The sequence below is a fragment of the Tyto alba genome, unplaced genomic scaffold (assembly GCF_018691265.1).
Source record: "Tyto alba isolate M040663 unplaced genomic scaffold, T.alba_DEE_v4.0 Super-Scaffold_8, whole genome shotgun sequence".
Classification (NCBI taxonomy): domain Eukaryota; kingdom Metazoa; phylum Chordata; class Aves; order Strigiformes; family Tytonidae; genus Tyto; species Tyto alba.
In genome coordinates this window covers 15,634,246-15,652,762 of record NW_024881329.1, presented here as the reverse complement: position 1 = coordinate 15,652,762, position 18,517 = coordinate 15,634,246, and the positions used below count along the sequence as shown (strand labels likewise).

The 18,517-nt window shown below is 38.2% G+C and overlaps 1 protein-coding gene across 6 annotated transcripts in view; it reads left to right on the top strand.

Moving 5' to 3' along the window:
- ANO5 (anoctamin 5) overlaps positions 1-18,517 on the top strand; it is a 61,772-nt gene that overhangs the window by 17,638 nt on the left and 25,617 nt on the right. For 3 of the 6 annotated variants that reach the window (XM_042785190.1, XM_042785189.1, XM_033006904.2), the window contains 3 exons: positions 4,603-4,650; positions 11,149-11,262; positions 17,419-17,487. In XM_042785190.1, coding sequence (XP_042641124.1) covers positions 4,603-4,650; positions 11,149-11,262; positions 17,419-17,487 — 231 coding nt within the window. The remainder of the gene's footprint in view (positions 1-4,602; positions 4,651-11,148; positions 11,263-17,418; positions 17,488-18,517) is intronic. The other 3 variants (XM_042785193.1, XM_042785192.1, XM_042785191.1) reach the window with 1 other exon arrangement.

The window sequence follows — 18,517 nt, the reverse complement described above, 5'->3', positions numbered from 1 at the left end:
GCTAATCCTCTATCTTCATGTGTTGACACAACTTCAGTTTTCTTCTCTGTAAACTGGAAGAATTCCTCTTTCTTCAGTTCTTTGCTAGGCAGCCTTCTGTCATCCTTCATGCATTCCCATAGGAATTGTGCAGAGTCATCTATCCCAGCATGAAAGGCAAGCCATGGTTTTTCCTCTTTTCACCGAGGCCCTTCTGAGTTAAGGTCAACATGCTTGGTTCTCACTTTGACAGATAGCACATTTCTCTATTTTTATGGTCATAGGTTGGTAATCTGCTTGTTACTTAACCAGGTACTTAAGTTGGTTCCTGCAGTTGAAAAACATGAACACTTGGAAGTCTTAAAAAAATTTAAGTAAAATAATTTTAAAACAGAAATGGAATTAATTCATAAAAATACCATTGGGAAAGCATTAGATGAATTTGCATTCAGGTCACAGCTTCATTATGCTCAGGCTGTCTTTTCTTTTGGAAGAGAAGAAACGTAATGTACAGTAACAATATCCTTCTGCTCAGCAGTAGGGAGAAAAAGCTACTTATTAATTTAGCAACAGAGGAGAGGGACCAAAAGAAATCTAGATTCAAATATGGAGAGCAGAAAACAGCACCTATCCATAATTCAGCAGTATTTTTTCTCTGTAAAGGAGTATGTTATTTGGACATAAGGAATGATACAAGTAACACAAAAATGAATGTGAAAAACAGTCTGTAGTGAAGCATATACGGAAATCAGATGAAGTCCAGGACTCAAAAAGCGATTGATTCTCCAGTCAATGGTGCATTTGATCCGTCTTCATGATGTTGCATTTGTGCTCTAATCCACTGCTTCTTGCCTATTTTACCCTCTTTATTTTTTTTCGTTTTTTATCTGCTCCATGTTGAGTCTCCTTGTTTTTCTTATTCTTTTAATCACCCACAAAGACAAAAGAAACAAGATCACTTGAAATTCAACAGCTTTTCATATTGCAAGCCTTATAGCATGAATCATTTCCAGGTGCTTTGTCATGCAGGGAGGCAAGGAGATGCTTTCAGCAAACGTCAGACTGGAGAAGGAAGATTAAAAAAAGGATATGATAGAGATATTGTCAAATAGGTGCTGCAGTGGGGAGTGCTTCAAATTATGTCATTGCTAAATCAGTAATTCATAGACAGCCACTTCTGTTCAGGATAGGCAACTGTCCTAATTTACTCTATGTAGAATCTACATGAATCAACCTTTATGGAGTTCCTGTTCCAAGAAATACATAAATGCCTCTGAAAGTCCTTTCAAGCAAATTGAAAAATTAATTAAATAAAACCTAAGAATCTGTTTTTCCTCTGCGCTTTATATTTATGCAGAGAGTGCACTAGAAAAATACATAGTCACAATTCTTTTTTGATAACATGGTGCATATCTGTTCAGTGATTGTAATTAGTTCTTTAGGTTACAAAGTAAGTGAGGGTGAGGCTTGCTGAGAAAATAAGAGTTCCTATTCTTAAGAGCAAAAAAGGTCAGTTAATTAATTCAAGATTGGAAGAAAGGTTAAAAAATGGAATTTATATTCAATTTCCTGATAATAAAATTTAGTCCATTCAAGTGGGATAATTGTAAAATTTTTGGAAGGACTGAATCGCTAGTTTGTAGTTTAGTGACAACTGTAAGAGGTGTGTACAGAGGACTGTTTGTCTGTCTGCTATTCCAATTCAGAAGGACAAGGTAACTTAAAATGTTTGCTTTGTATGTATGTGGACCCTGAGTTTCTCACTCTCATAAGAGGCAGGTGGCTGCACTACTCTGAGTAAAGATGCAGGATTGTGCCCTAGTCTAGCTGTGAGAAAGAAGGTAGGAATTAATTTTGCACAGTAACATACGAAATTTTCACCTTTCCTGTTAATTTCACACCAGTGAAATGCTCGCTAAAAATTCCTGTTAATCAGGATTTTCCATATTGTAACTTGATTGTGAGAAAATCTGAGAACAAGATGTCTCTATTTAAGCCAGGTTAGCAGAAGTAAATTGGCAGAGCTCCATCAAATGTGTTAAAGCAATTCATTTTACCAAAATTAGGGGTATGACACATAGATTATTCTTTTTGAGAGCTGCAGGTGTTCCAAATGAACTGATTATTTTTGCTTCTGAAGAAACGCCATTATAATGTACATTACTTTTCATGCTTGTTCATTTTTCAATTCAGATCGGTGGGTTTTCAAGTAGAGAAAAATGTAAAATACCCTGATTAATATTATGAAGGCAGACCAAATTAGTTTCAAAAACTAGAAGGAAATACAGAAAGGCTTCTTTCAAGTGTAACTACAAAACACAGTCTGAGGGATATTTAGGGAAGAGAGAGAGCGCATCAAAGAGTTATGGGAGTGGATTCCAAAGTACAAAGAATCAGCTCAACACTGCTGCCAGTCTTCTGTATTCTTGGTTTTCATCTCAACAAAGTTGGACTATTTGAGTGTTTCTGAAAACTGGTTCTTGTTTTGGGGGTCATGTGTTATCAAGATCGCAGCCCCTTTGTACTGTGCATAGATTTTGCATTTAATGAAAAAGTGGTGTCTCTACAGGAGTTCTTACACTTTAAATGTGCAGGAGAAGGTTTGATCAGTGATTTTACAATAATAATACCCATGACTTCAGCTAATTAATTCCAGACAGTTGTATTGAGAGCAGGATAAATTCCCTAGATTAACAGGAAAGCATTTTGCAGAATGCATTGGAATGTACAAAGGGCTCTGCCAGCTGTGTGTCTTCATCTCACAGTTCAGTTTTTCACTAAATGTATTAAAATTTTATCTCAGAGTGAAATAGTGCAGGCAGCATGTGAGGACCAGTGGGTGGCTAAACCCCATATTTATGTCTAATCGTGGAGGAGGTGGGAAGCTGTGGGTGGGAGGAGTGCGGGAAGGAGAGGTGGAAGGAAAGCAGATGGAAGGGCACCAGCCTGGGCAGGGGGGGCAGGTGTGCAACGGGGGGGTCAGGAGCGGTAGGGCAGCAATGAAAAGCAAAGGCTATACTTTAATTGATGTCAAATTTGTACAGTACTCTATAGGCAGATATTTTCAATGTATAATTAGAGAAAAACTCTCTGCTTAAGTGTCTCAACCCTTAGTTCTCTACAAATAGTGCGGGTTTTTTCAGTAGCATCGGTGACATGAGGATTAGACTTCTAAACCCAGTTCAGGCTATCTTAAGGTAAGAGCATGGTGCAGCTATTTATATTTGAACTGTTTCTCACATGGATTCCTTGCCAAAAAACAGATCAATCTTTGTGCTTATTTAACTGAATTCTGTAAAGGACATTTTTACCTTATTTATATAGGCAAATACTCAGAGATGACATCATTAAGAAAGAATGTAAAGATGTGTGTATGTACTACTTGCAGTGTAAACAGGAACTAAAATATAGCATGTTTGTTTCACAGAATTATAGGAATGGGCCTCAGTGGTTTCTCTCAAGTAAAATTGTAATAAAAGTGAAAAATACTTATTTCTAATTAAAAAATAACAGATAGTACTTCAGGAAAAATGGATTTGGGGAAATACACTTTTTGAAATATTGCAACTTGAAACCAATAAGTGATGATAGAATAATGAAATGAGGTTCTTACTCTGCTTCTGTTGAAAGTCAATTTAATTCCATAGGGAACTGTCGTATTTTCATATTGTGTTCGCGCTATTTGGTTGCACTGTTTAAACCTGTAATTTGTTTTCAGAAGCAAAACAAAAGAAGAGTATGAGAAATTATTGACTAACAGACTTGGATATTGCCAAACAGCTTAGGTATTGGAAACCATTATTCATTCCAGTAGCGAAGCCTGACCTCAAAATCCTCTGCTTGTGCAGTCGCACAGTTGTGGTCCGGGAGCCCAGCTAGTTTCTGCCTGGTGGTGTCTGTAGGGCAGCCGTGCTCTGCAGAGTGCTCTCCTGTTGCTATTCCTGAAACCCCTGCGTGGAGCCCGGCCAGAGGACGTTGCAGCAGCCTCCAGGCCCACAGACAGGAAAATAATGAGCACCAGATCTTGTACAATTAAAAGCAGGGTAGGGCCACACCAGGTGTGGACCAGAACTGCCACCTGGGGAAGCTCTCACTAGTCTCCTTAGGCATAACTACTACAATTACTGATACCAGTTCGCTTTCACTGCACTATGAGTTTAATGCTTTGACTCCTTGCATTTGTTTCCATTCAGTGCACGTGATATAATTTCATTTTGTATTGCAAAAATAGCTACGTAAGGGGTGTCACATTTGTTTTGAATGCAAGCGCAGCCATCTATGCTATCTATGTCTTCTCTCTTTGATATTAAAATAAGTACCGTTAAAAGTTATTTTTCATCAGCTTTTGTACCTCTTATTAAAAGTAGTTATTAGTGATACTTAAAAAGAAGTATGGGCCATACAAAAATCAGTGGTGTAGGCTAGAGTCCCAGCTCATCTGAGGAAGTAGAGGTTTGTTTAAACTTTGACTATCTAGACTGAAAATCCGGCTATCACTCAGAATAGCTTTTCAGCAACTTAAACCAGAAGCTACACTGTTTCTTCTGAAATAGCCTTTTATTTGAAAGCATCCTTTGCATCATCGCTAACAACATTATGTTTTTCCCATGATGCCACTGGCAGGGCCTAAACAGCACTGAGACTACTTTACTCATCCCTGAACATCAAGTGGTAAGCAGTAAGCAATATTCATGCTTCCTTGCATGAATCTGTGTGGCGTCTTCTATTACCATATGCCAAAAAGTCCCTCACCAGAAAATTTTCCAGTTTCAAGGAAGCCATCCTTCCAAAAATAATTGTTTTTTCTAGCTTATAAAAATGTGTGGGGTTTGTGTTGATTCCTAGTGATGGCTTAAATGATAAAATCAAGGAAATTTAAAGGATAATAGACAAAATTGAAACATTAAAATTGGTGGAGAAAACTGGAAAGTTTGCTTTTTTATCATTGTTTTGGTTTGATGGGATATAGGATATATTCTGACTATGGTGTTATTAACAAATGTGGGATTCTTTTTGTATCATGATAGTCTGGAGGGCTCTGTGAGTCAGCATGATACTTTAAAATGTTTTAAAGAGCAAGAAACAAACACAGAATTTGAAATGTGTTGCCTTTTTTTTCTAATTGTAATAAATAATAAGGAAAGGCTCAAAATATCCACTTACTGAAATTGGCGGACAAGACAATTGTATTAATTGTCAAATATATCAGAAAAAATGAAACACACTATAGAGAAAAAAATACAAAATTAATTTTAGATAACTGAAGAAGTACATGCTGAGGATATTAAAACTGCTTGCTTACATTGGGCTCTGGTGTCTTACATTAACACATATGCTCTCTTAGCATACTTTTTATTTTTCTTTGTTCTATTCTTATTTAATGTGTTCTTGTATCCAGAGAGGCTTTTTCTGCGCATTAAAATTTTAGTGCAAATATCTTGGCGTCTTAAACTGCTTTGACATGCATGTTTTCAAGCTTTCAGATTTTAATGTGGTTCAGAATTGAAACACAGTTGTGGTAAGGGGGGGAAAAGTAGCTTGTAAGTTTCAGCTGCAAGAAATACCTGGGATTTTGTGTTTCTTTGAAAGGGAAAGGTTATAGTTTTGTATGCAACTTTGTAGCCTGCATGAAGCATAACTGGAAATTGAAATGTGTGTTGGTAAGGGTGTTGTTAATACACTTTGAAGTGGGTAAGCACTTCAGTTGCATGGATTCCTTCAAGGAAGAACATTGACGAGAACTTCATGCAAAGTGAATCTCTGGTATAATGAAAATTGAGTTTATTGCACATAAACCAGGAATTTGCCATTTTAATTTTCAGTAGAGTGCCTATGTGTTTGCATATGTTGCGTAAATGCATTTCCAGGAGCTTTTTGCTTTTGGAAATAAATTTTATCAAACAGTTATATTTTGCATAGCGGCACTTAAATCAGCATGTTTTTCCTATACCTGTAAACATGTTTAATTCAGTGAAAGGAGAGGTATATAAATATTGTGTGTGAACTGGGGATCTAATTGAGGGTGATAATTTTGTTTTTTAAGCTATTAAAAGTTTCCTACCCTTTCAGTTATGGAAGCTTTTCTTGTGCTTTAATGCAGCTTTCAAACCCTTATATTTTTGTCCATTTCTGTATTTTAAAATTTTTCTGCAGTGGATCCTTAATTCATAAAGTAAATAATTGCTTTGTAATGTGGTTGTTTTGGTTTTTTACATTGTCTGTGATAAGAACTAATTTGTCTGTATGATTATCAAAAGTATGCAATAAATAAAATAAATATTTGGTTTGTAGACTCTATCTTATGAGGAAAGAAAATGTTGTAAATCAATTTTATTTGGTAATTTTGGGCAGTTGTCTTGTCTGGCAATGTAGGACTATGATAATATAATTCATAGGCAAGCTGATGGTGATCACATTGTTAATGTAACTTCTCAACATACCTGTTGGTCATAGCCAGAGATTTTTTACTGTGCTATAACTGTAATGAAGCTAATGTATTGAGTTCCTCCATCTCAGATTAGTGTTGGTTACTGATTTCTTACTGAAATTGCTGCTCTAAACCACCTTCTCTGAGATACAAAGTGTAGAAGGGGAGGCCGCTGAGGTCTAAACCTGCAGTCCTATCTCTGTGAGGATGGATACTTGTGAAACCCTGAAGTCCAGGGAATTGAATTTGAGCAGGGCGTTTCTGAATGTAGGCCCTTAAGAAACTTGCAGCTTTCTGACTGAATATTAATCTGAAAAGTATTGCTCTAAGTGAAGTTCTTCTGTTTTTGAAGTATGGACATAGAGAGGGCTAGGTTATATAGCAGCAAGGTGTACTTGGAGGAAGCTCTGTTGCCTAGAAGGAGAGAGCTGTGTGCTCCGCGGCTTATAAGGACATCCGTTTCCTGTGAAGCGAATGACCAGAAACAGAAATCCCTGACTCCTGTGAAAATATACAGAATTAAATCATTCAGGTATGGTTTGCAAAATATATTTGCTTTTCAGATCGTTAGACCGCCGAGGGCTAGCTGACCATACTGACCAAGGTCAGCTGTCCGTGTGCTTCGGTGGGTGAGCAAGGCCACGGAAATATTTACTGCACTCTCAGTTCCTCAGCTTCAACCCAGAGTCGTTTCTCTGAAGCCCTTTCTGTTACCGTGTTCAGTGGCTGATGCCACATCCAGCAGCTCACTTTCCCCTCTCCTCTCTGTGGTGACTGGCCTGTTTGCCTTGGCCCTGGAGAAGCATCTCGGAGCCACCTGTGGGAGAGTTGTGATGGGCTGGAATGTAGCGTGCGACCACCAGCCACCATTTACACACTTCACCCAAAACAGTTTGGGCAAGACTGAACATGAGCTGTTACAGTCTTACTTCATCTGGAGCTATGCTTTATTTATTTCCACACTGACATCTTGGTCTTTCCTGTAACCTGTCCTATTTAAGTCAGGATTTTCTGCTGCAGGGCTCTAGTTTGTGTCTAACGTGAGGATTGCAGGTCCAGATACTTGGAGGGTTGTTTGGTTGAGCATGGTCCAATACCCTGACCTCCACTAGATGTCTAGACAGAAGAAGGATTATGGGATAACTAGGAATATTAAAATAATGCCATATGAATCCAGTAAGCTTGCACTTATATAGCTGCATAAAAAATTTATCTCTCTATGATAGACCATTAGTGTGTTCAATTAGCAGATCTGTCTGCAGGCTGTGAAGTCACTTTGTTCTTCCAGAGAGAATTAGACTACTAAAACTGGAAGGTTACTGCAGGAAAATAGGAAGGTGGTACTTTGTTTTCGAACAAGTAGTTTTTGTAAACTTGCTTTGTAGCTGATGGATTTATCCAACTTCTGGAAGCACTACTAAATGCTAAACACTTTCAGTATCACTGTTTCATAGAATCATATGGTGACTTGGGTTGGATGGGACCTCTGGAGGTCTCCTCGACCAGTGTCCTACTCAAGGCAATTCTGACTTCAAACTTGGATCAGGTTGCTCGGGGCCTTGCTTTCTTAAGCGGTGTGATCTCTGAGGATGGAGATGATGCAGTCTCTCTGGTCAACCTGTTGTACCTGTTCCTGCTCAACCACACCCTCACATCCAGTAGGGATTTCCCTTGTTGCTACTTGCTGTCAGTGCTGCCTTGGGAAATTTTAATTTGGTTCCTTGTATTCCAGAAGGTACACACCACAGAATAACTGCTTGGATGAGGTGTAACTTCATTTAATAACTGCAGGTTGTCTAAGATCAATTAATTTGAATATAGTTCTGGAAAGAGCTGTTAAGATTCAAGATACACTAATCCGTAATGTTTTATGATTCACTGATGCCACCAATGCAAATTACTAACATTTTATATATTTTAACCTGTAAGTGCAGATTTATGCACAGGATTGCATCAATATGCAAGACCGATCTTGTTCTTCTTGTGAAATCCAAATGCAGCAAAATGGAAAGGAATAATTTATGGGTTTAATAAGTAGGCCTGTCACTATCAGTGATGAATAATCCTATGTACAGAAGGAGAGAGAAGCGATAAGTATTCCTCTTCTCAGAGCAGATCCAACGATGACTACTGCATCTTCTTAAATTGATAGTCAGACCATCAGTGACTGAGTAGGATTCTGATACATCTTAGAAAATGAGCAAACTTTGATGGCATTAAAGATAAAATATTACTTCAGTTGTATGGAATGATCTAATTATAACTATGCTACACAAAGAACTTGGGACACTCCTTTCTCAGGAATTTTTTTGGAAGTAAATATTATTGATTTTTAAATTTATTTTGTTTTATTTGTGTCTATGGATTTTGATAGATCACTAGGACAATGTCTATACTCACACAATCTCTTCTCTTTTTAAATTGGTGGTTGAAGCAGTGTGCTTTTAGGCCGCTTCCTAACGTTGTAAGTTCTTAGACTGCACTTTGCAGTTTACTTACTGTAATGCTGAATAATTAGATTACTCTTGATATGATTTAGATGTTGGTGTTCTGTACACATACCAAAATAATGTCTAAACAGTTGCAATATTTTATAATCACAATTACATTTGCAAAAAAACCCCCTAACCAGTAAGAACAAAATAGATTAGAAAAATACTGTTTATTTGCTTGTCTTCTGTTGGATTCCTTGATTTTTGTGAGCCTCTTAGTCCTACATGATTATGTACTGTGTTTGAAGCAAAAGCACTTTCAGAGGTAGCTTGTCCTGATTTCAGATCTTACAAAGTAGTCTACGTTAACTGATCTGCTATAAATACTTCTCAAGAACAGAAACAACAAAAACACCACAATTGTTTTCTATCTCCCCAAAGCTTCAGAAATACAGCAAATCTCCAGAACACACGGATGGTCTAAACAGGCTGCTCTCTGGTTTCAGCAGTTACCAGGGTATCTTAGTGAAGAGGCATAAAGTTGTATAACACTATGGAACAATAGAGATTTTAATTTTTTTTTTTTATTATTAAATTTGAGCCTGTTTGAAGATAAACGCATGTCCTGGAATACGCAGATACTATTGCTTGTAATTTTGGCAGCTCTGTAATTACACAGTTGCCATTCGTCTTTTATGTCCCAGTGGGTTCAGCCTAACATGAGCGTAGCAGAAACATGTGTGCTCTATTCATCAGCCAGTGCTTGTTTTGTTGCCTTTGCATTACATTCAAAGAAACTTTCTCATTGTTCCACTTTAAATCTGCTTAAGTATCCAAATTACAGCAATTTGCAGTTTAGGAGTCATTATTTTAAAATACCTGAGTTTATTATCAAAATGAATGCCAGCACAGCTTTGCCTTTAATAAAAAAAGACATTATAGTCATACTGTTTGGGGGTGCTTGTGGGTTTTTAATAGTTGGAAGCCTTTCCTGGCTTTCTGAAGGACATGGATTTCTCACTAGCTCTGGGTGGGGGGTATGTGCTTGAAGCAGTTGGTTTGGGTCTTGGAGAGGAACAGTGGGCTTGCTAACTACTTGTTGGTTATTCCAGCAGAGTGGAAGGAGGTATAATCTGTTCCTGAAGCGACGTCTCAGGGTAAAACAGTGATGAACGATATTGCAAGTGGCTTGGATGGCTGCAGTAATAACATGCTTCACTGTGTGATGCCTTTTGTTAACTGGGAGCGAGGTTCACAGTTATAAAGTTCTCTGAGAAAGCACAGAATATTTTTCACTTGCACCCTTGCATGGCTTAAGAAGGAGAAGACAGAGACATAACCCTCTGAATTATTCTTTCTTGTTCCTCCTCTAACAAAATGCAAACCCAATTCAGTCCTATATAAATACAATTTTGCTGATGGTTGTGGTTAAAAAAGCCGCCACCAACCTTCCTTAGCATACAATTAAATTTAGACCAGAGAGTTAGCTTCTATGGAGAGCACTTGGCTGTATGAACCACTAGTCTTGTAAACAATTTGATAAGGCTGAATACTGATATGATAATAAATAGTATTACCAAATATTATATTAACTTCCCTAGGAGATTGAGTTAATAGTCTTTATTTGCTTAACATTAATTACTGTTGCCTAATCAGTGAAAAAGGTGAATGTTGTTGTAACAACATTCTGGCATGCTGATAAATGAAAATATGACCTTTAATAGATCAATTAGAATACTGATTACTCTGTTGCATTGATACATTGTATTAGATTTTTTTTTTTTTCAAAAAAAAAGTAAATATTCATTTTTGAAGTGTAATCCCTGTATTGTTTGTGTGGATTTTTGTATGTAGTCTGTGGTTGTTAGATTAGTTAATTTTGCTATGCAGAAGAAAATGCATGGAATTTGCTTTTTGCTACCTGCTTCAAGTCAATGAACTGTGCCCTAGGTGGCTTTTGTGTAGAACAGTGTTCCAACTAACTGCAGAAAAAAACTATGCTGGTTCATTTATGACACACTGGAAAAACTGAAGGAGTAAATGGTAGCACTGTTCACAGGTATTGCTACACTAACATGTATTTATTCTTCATATACCAGTTATTTACATATAGAGTTTGTGGATATAAGAAGTTGATTTTGAAATTATTTTGGCTGGATATAGCCCTTGTTAGAACTTGTGCAAATATATCTTCAGCTGTGAAGAAATTAAAGAATTGACGCAATTTTGGGGAATTTCTTTGTCCTCTGCTATATTTTAGAGCAACATCAGTACTTGGGTTTTTTAATCATATCCCTGTATCTTCCACAGATTGATAAACGACATCAAAGCAAAGATTCTATTTTCTTCAGGGATGGTGTCAGGAGAATTGATTTTGTTCTCTCCTATGTGGATGATCTTAGTAAGGAATGGGAAAAAAAGTTGGTAAGTTTGTCTTTTTGAGATCCTCTTAATTCTTATCTATCATAACCTGAATATCAATTACTAAGCCTTTCATGTCACTACAATCAGCTGGAATTGGACTTAGCTGAAAACTTGATAGCTGTGTAAAAAGCCATTCCATGTACTGAAATTTCTGTGTAATTTACTGTTGTACATTAGGACCCAGTTTTATTAGATTTTTGGGGCTTTACTGAATTGATCACTCTCCATTACTTTGCTTGGTCAATATATTATACAATCAATGCGAAGTAATCCAAATGATTTTGCTTTCTTCATTTAACAGTCTTACAGTTAGTTGTGGCTTTGGTGAAACCATATCTGTAAATAGTTAAATAAAGGAGGTTTCTTCTAAATAAGCAAAACATTGTCCAAATGATATGTCACAGTAACTTTTTTTTCTCCATCCTTGGAGTAAAATGGTTTCTTAGATTCAAGAATCCATACAATTTTCCTTTTAAGACTTTTAAGATTTCTTTTTTTAATACTCTGAGCCCTTCCCTGTGCTTGACTTGCTCTCTACTACATATGTGCATTCATTCTTCTAGAATAATATTTAAAGTGGCTTTGATAAGAGACCTCCTATGTAACAGACCATGAAGTACAGTCTTTCTCTAAAACGCCAGTTAGTGATCATCCCTGAACTTCCCAGCAAGACCCTTTTGCCTGAAGCGTAGCAGTAGGTCAGATGGAATCAGTAAATGACATGTATTTGTTCCTTGCTCACACTGACACTTGAGATCTACCTTGACTAATATGTAAATTCAGTCTATTTAAAAAATCTAGTACTATGAGATGCAGTCAAGGCAAACAATAAACTCTATGTAAGCATAATGTTTAAAAAATAATAATTGCAGGGATTTCATTTTTTTTTCTCTTTATTCACTGCCATCTTTCTGAGCCAGGAGAGGTTACATTTACAAACTAGTCTTTCCAATATATGTCTCCAAAGTTTGTTCTTTAAAGAACAAAACAAAACCAAACCGAGAGAGACTTCTTTCTCATGTAATCACATTATTCTGAAAGATAAGGCTTTCTGAAGAAAACCAATTATACGGAGGCTTATGCCAAAATCATGATCAAAACTAAAGGTCTCTGAAGTAAAGAACGTTTCTCATCTACATCTTGTCATATTAAAGTGTTTCATAATGAAAAATTACAATTTCTTTTGAACGTAGATGCACAATTGGGTTGTTCAGAAAATTGCTTAGTGCTTAGATTTGTTTATGAAGGAAGTCATGTTTTCATTAAGAACTTATGCTATGTGCAAATATGATCCTGTGTAGAACACAGCTCCTGTATCATATTATTGTTACCTTAAAGAAAGCAAGAATCTCTGCCATAATCTCTGATGCTTTTCCCAGCCTAAGCATCTCACAGTCTGCTTTCCTCAGCTAGCCACGTTCAGGAGATTTGTTTGGGAGACGAGGGTAATATTATAGCTGTGGTACCATACGTTTATGTGACGCATACTTTTTTAAACTCACATTGACTCTTTGTTAGGCTGCAATCCTAGCTAGATTTCTCCTTCTACCATAAAGCACAATTAATTTAAAAAAGAAGGAAGAGGAGACCAATCAGTGTAGACAGAAGAAAGATATCCATGCAAAATATGCGAAAGCAACTCTTAAAATAAGCTTTTCCATTAGTCATACTCAAACAACACAAGGGAAGGAATGGAGACTATTTAGGTGATGTTTCAAGAGGGAAGGAAGACAAGCCAAATGATCAGTCTAGTTGATCATTTGTATTGTGTGCCGCAATTTCCTTTTCGTTGGACAAGAGAGGGTTGCAGTACATGGGCTCACGATTGAAGGATTCACATGGGGATGAACCCAAGAGCTGATAGCTAATACAGAGGTTCCTATTTGAGGTAAAAATGCACTTAGATAAGAAAAAATATCTCTCTTCAAAAGAGTAGAATATCTGCAACAAGTTTCATCAGATTTAATTCTGTATATGTCTGTTACTTGCAAAAGCATTTACGGGCCCATGGAAGAAGGCATTTGGTCTGTGGCCCTGCAGGTTAGCTCTGCAGTTGCAGAACAGACAGGCATGAAGATACCGATGTTATGGCATGTGAGTTTTTACACAGTTCTTGGGGAATCTGCTAAGAAAAATAAATTTGTCCTATATTTATGTCCAGCATAGACCTTTATACAATGAATATGCCCATAAATTAATGCAGATTTCTTAGCATAGAAGTGCTGTGCTGTTGTTTTTGTCGGAAGAAGATTTAAATAGTGATGCACTGCAGCCTTTGGAATTTGTCTGACATACTGTACTTGCTATTGTACAGTCATTGCAGGAAAGAAATGTGAATTTCATTTACTGTAGTATAGTGATACAGCAAAATGTAACAGCTAAGAATAGAAATGTTCATGGGAAGAGAGTAACAGTTGTGACAAGCGATTTTGTTGTCTCCAGGAAACAGCTTTATTCTGCATTTCTAAGAAAGGGATGAATAGTTTCTTTGTGTGTTTCAACATAGCCCTGATACAGATGTAAGAGACAGTCTGTTCATCTTCTTCAGCTTCATGCAGAACAAACGCATTAACTTTGATGTTCCCTATAAACTTTCCAGCTTAAACTCTGTTTTGAACTTTCCTTCTATAAGCTACACGATAGATCCTAACCACAAAGTCTCTCTAAACAGACTTTAGGTTTACTTTTTTGTGAGATGATATTTTTCCTCAAAGCCTCTAGCAGATAAATGGAAATAATCTACTCATATATGAAATGCATGTGAACATGGAAAAATAAATGTAACCTTTTAAAGTATCTAACACATTATTCATGTATGACCAAGACATGATCTTTATTGTCTATAAGTGTATTTCTTCGCAAGAAACTCCAGAGTGTTAGCATTCTGGGGTCTCTGTGCAAAGTAACTTGTTCCTATGGTTACTGGAAGCTAAGTCCCCCTGCCCCCCGTGGAACATGGGGATGAAGAAATTCTATCTAGTCCTTCCCCACTTTTCATCATGTCAGGCAGAAACTTCTGCTTTCTCACAAGCAACAAATAGCCCCAATTTAGGGAGTCAGGGGCAGAAAAAAACAGATGTTTGTTGTTCCTGCTGCGCCCTGTCAGACTGCCAGCTGGGAGGAGCCGTGTCCCCAGCTCCGCAGGAGCAGCTGAAAACTGGGCTGGATCCAAACTGGTCACCTCTCCGTGCTGCAGCGCAGCAGCCTGGCTGGTGCTCGCAGAAGGAGGGCGTTGGGTGTCTCTCGCGCTTTGGAGGGCACGCGGAGCCCCCTCCCACGCCACGCCGGTGGTGCTGCGGTAGGGCTAGTTATTCATCCCTCGTCGACAGCCTCCCACTCTCGCAGCTGCGGGCGGGCGAGGCCTCAAGGGACCTTTCCAAAGGAGGCTCCATCTCACCTGAAACGTTCTTGCCAGGGAGCTGTGTGGGCAGCCTGAGCTCAAACTGAGCCCATCTGTGCTAGTCCTGTGAAGTGAATTGTGTTTTCTCAGGGAAGAGCTAAGAGCAGAGTTCTTGTACGCTTTACAGTAGCACGTGATTGTTCCTAAAGGCCATATTTATTTCCCAGTATCCTACACATGACTGCAGATAGAATAAGCCCGAGCATCCTGATAGGTAAAAGACTTTTGTAAGCTCAGCGCTCCCTGCCTAAGCGGGAAAAGCGAGGAAGAGGAGTTTGATGAAGCAATAGTATGTTGTAAACTTAAAATTGTTTTATTTTCCTGTTTATTGATTATTGTTACTAGCACTAACTGTATTGTCATCAAGAAACAGCTTTTTAACAGTTGTCTGTCTTTCTTAGGTACCTAATGCATCCTGCATTGGGCATATTAGTACTGCTGGACTTTGGGTCTTGCTTTGTTAATCTTACAGGGATGGTTCATTACAGCCAAGTATACATTAGATGGTAAAGTTACACTGAACAAGTACACAGGATATCCACAGCAGTGCTTGGAGGGGTGAATGCTCTACTGGCCTCTCCTATGTAGGCCACAGTGGTCTCAGAAAATGTGGTTTCAGTTTTCCACAAGGGCTTTGGAAAGACTTAAGAACTGTACTTAAAGAAAATGTGAGGAAGGGTATTAGCCTGCTATTATTGGTCTTCATTAATGTGATTACTTATGTTGCTTCCCTCTGTGACTGCAGAGTGGCATCCACAGCGGAGTCACAGATATATGCACCAGGTCTAGCTTTTTAGTTTTGGCACAGTAAGCTTAAAATTCTTACAAGTGCATATTAAAACAAAACAGCACTGGTCGAAGGGTACATTTTGTCCATGTTAAGCCTATGACGGCAACATGAAGAAATCCAACATTTGGCAAGAAAAGGGAGAGCATTGTTTTTTTGCAGCAGATTGATTTCCCTTTTAAAGATGGTTGTTTCAAGTGTCTGGAAAGTACAGTACATTCGCATGGCATTCAGAGAAGGTGGCTTACGGGAAGAGAGCAGGGTGACAAAAAGAGCATAATTTCTATTAGAGCACTGCAATTTGTCACTCTAAGTGTATGGTAAGGAAAGATCAGTAAGGTGAGGCCAGACCCTTTGGCGCTGCTTGTTATCAAGCTGCGCAGCTGGAGGAGGAGCTGGCTGTGTCTCTGGAGGCAGACAACCCTCCGAGTCCGCTCGCCTGGCTCTCCTCCCGTGGTTGCTGGGAAAAGAATGCACGCCAGCGTGCTTTGTTTGGAGAAAATATAATCCAGAATAGCACGTAGCTTTGGATACCGAGATTGAATGTCAGGTTTTATATAGCTCTTTCAAGTGTAATCATAAATCACCTTTTAGTTGTATTGTTCTCCATTAGATCAGCAGGTCAGCAAATGGGTTCTGTGGTGTATTTATACAGGTGCATGTAGGCGGGTTTGTAGGATAGATTAATTAAAAAATTGTGTATGAAATTGCATTTGCCTCCAGCATGTGCTAGAACTCAGGAATTACCATATTTGCAAGTTTACCTAGGCCAATATCTAATTTAATATTTGACAAAATCAGATGTGACATTAAAATGCAAGGCCACTAACACAGGAGAATATATCAATACACCCTAAGATAGATCTAAAGTCCATTAAAGCTGTTCTTTAGTCTGCATCCCTTTATCCAAGTAATTTGTGCAAACTGCAATGCAGTGAGGGCAGCCTGCTCCTCACAGACACGCAGGGAAAGGAAACTGGCTGAAAACTATGGTGTTTGGTTTTTTTTTTTTTTTTTAAAGTTATTTGAAAAATGTCATTTATGACCTTTCAATACAGAAAACATCACACAGCACTGCAGGTTTTAGCTAGAAATTGGTAGTCTCGCTAGTGTGTTCTAAAGAGGATAGGACTCAATATTTAGCTTAACCTGTAGTTACTCTGGCAGTTCTTCAGCAAATTTTATATAATTAAAAGGAAATTAATTCAGTCTCCCAATAAAAGCAAAAAAATCTACAGAGGAGGAGGGGAAGAAAATATTTTTGCCTAAAGACACCACCTAAGAATTACTTGGCAAAATACAGAGTTCAGGAAGAGTCTCAAACTCAGAGAGGTCATTCAGCCATCATGCACTGCCACAGGCGGGTTTATTTATCTCTGTATGAAGTCCATGCTGACTTTATGCAAGCTAAGCATGTGCAAGCTTACACATGATGGTTTGTTAGTCTTATCTAGTTTTACAGTTATGTTGTTTGTGAAGCGCAGTTTGAACTGTTTGTAATCAGTACTTAAACATCTGTATCATGCATGCTTGTTGAACTAGTAAGTAGATGTCGCTACAAGTCATCAGTCTTCCAGATGGTTCCAGATTTTTTCTGTACATTTAACATTCTCTTAGAAATATAGCTGAACTTGAACAGTAACACACCACACACACCACCCTCCTGAAGTCAGAAATGCTCAAGACACATGACTTGATTTACTTCTCTGGTTAACAGGATTGCAGTGTTCATGAGCCTATCCCTAACAAGCAGGTTTCTAGTTGCCAGTCACTGGGCTCGCCTTCACTCAGAAGCGGCCCGGTATGCATCAGGTGGCTTTTGTCTGGTGGTCTGCTTTCTTTTACCAAGGTCACATAGCATTAAGGGCTTGTCACCAGTTAGGGGGAGTGAAACTCAGTGAAGTCATCAGTAAGTGAACAGTTAGTTGCTAACTTCATCGGTTAATAAAACGTGTTTATTTCTATTCAGGAAAGAAGAAAAGAATTTGAGATGAATTTGGAAAATGCTGGTTTGGAACTAGAAAGAGAAGACAAGAAGGTAAAAAAAAAAACAAACAAAAAAAACCAAAACAAAACAAAAGCCACAAAACCACCCCAAAAATTAGCACCAAAGAAACAGACCTGCAGATTACTAATTAATATATACCACTTTGTTTCTTTGAGAAAAATTATATTCTAGTGGATTTCAGTGGAGCATGACTAATTTAGGTGAAACAAGCTTAATATGTTTGAGTTATTTTTCCAAATATTTGCATGAGAATTGTGGAAACATAGTAATTTTTGTTTCAGGAGGAAGTTATGTCTTTTGATTTCATAACAAAAAGAAAGCAGTTTCAAAATAACTGTGACTTCATTTAAACCCATGTAAACGGGAAGTATGCTCACAGCTAGATTTAATCCCACCTAACAACTAGTAACATGTTTGGAAGTCAGTGAATGGATTAGCATCTGCCCACTGGATGTTGTAATTATGAGAAAGGACCCTGATGTAACAACTTGAGGATGTTTGATTAGTATTACTCTTTTGTTTAATAACTGGAGAGCACAGGATGTTGACTACTTCAGTCAGCATGCTCTTTTTTCTGCCAGAGAGTGAGTAGGGCAAAATAACTCTTGACGAAGTTCAGACTCTGTAACATGCACAGATGGGATTCATTGAGCATCAAGTCAAAAATACCTTCTGATTGAGGTTTTCTCCTGTGTATGGAGAGCGACACTGGAAGAACATACACTGTTGGGTGAGGCCTATTGATAAGATTATTCCTTATCATAGCTGCGAGGCTGTAACAGATCTTAGCTCTGGTTGGTAACTTCTTTTTCAAAGGAGTCTTGTACACACTACCCCACTGTATGAAACTGCTCCCTCGGTGAGAGAGGACGGCGTTACAGCCCAGCACGGCGGCCTGCGGGACGCGGGGCTGCCAGGCGGCCAGCCCTGCCCGCGTAGCAAACCCTCACGTTGCCAGCGTGCTCAGAGTGTAATGAGAGTTTTCAGGCCTCAGTGTACAAAAGAGTGTAGTTTCAAAAGCCATTGTGAGCTTTTAGTAGTGCAAAGATTATCTTTATGA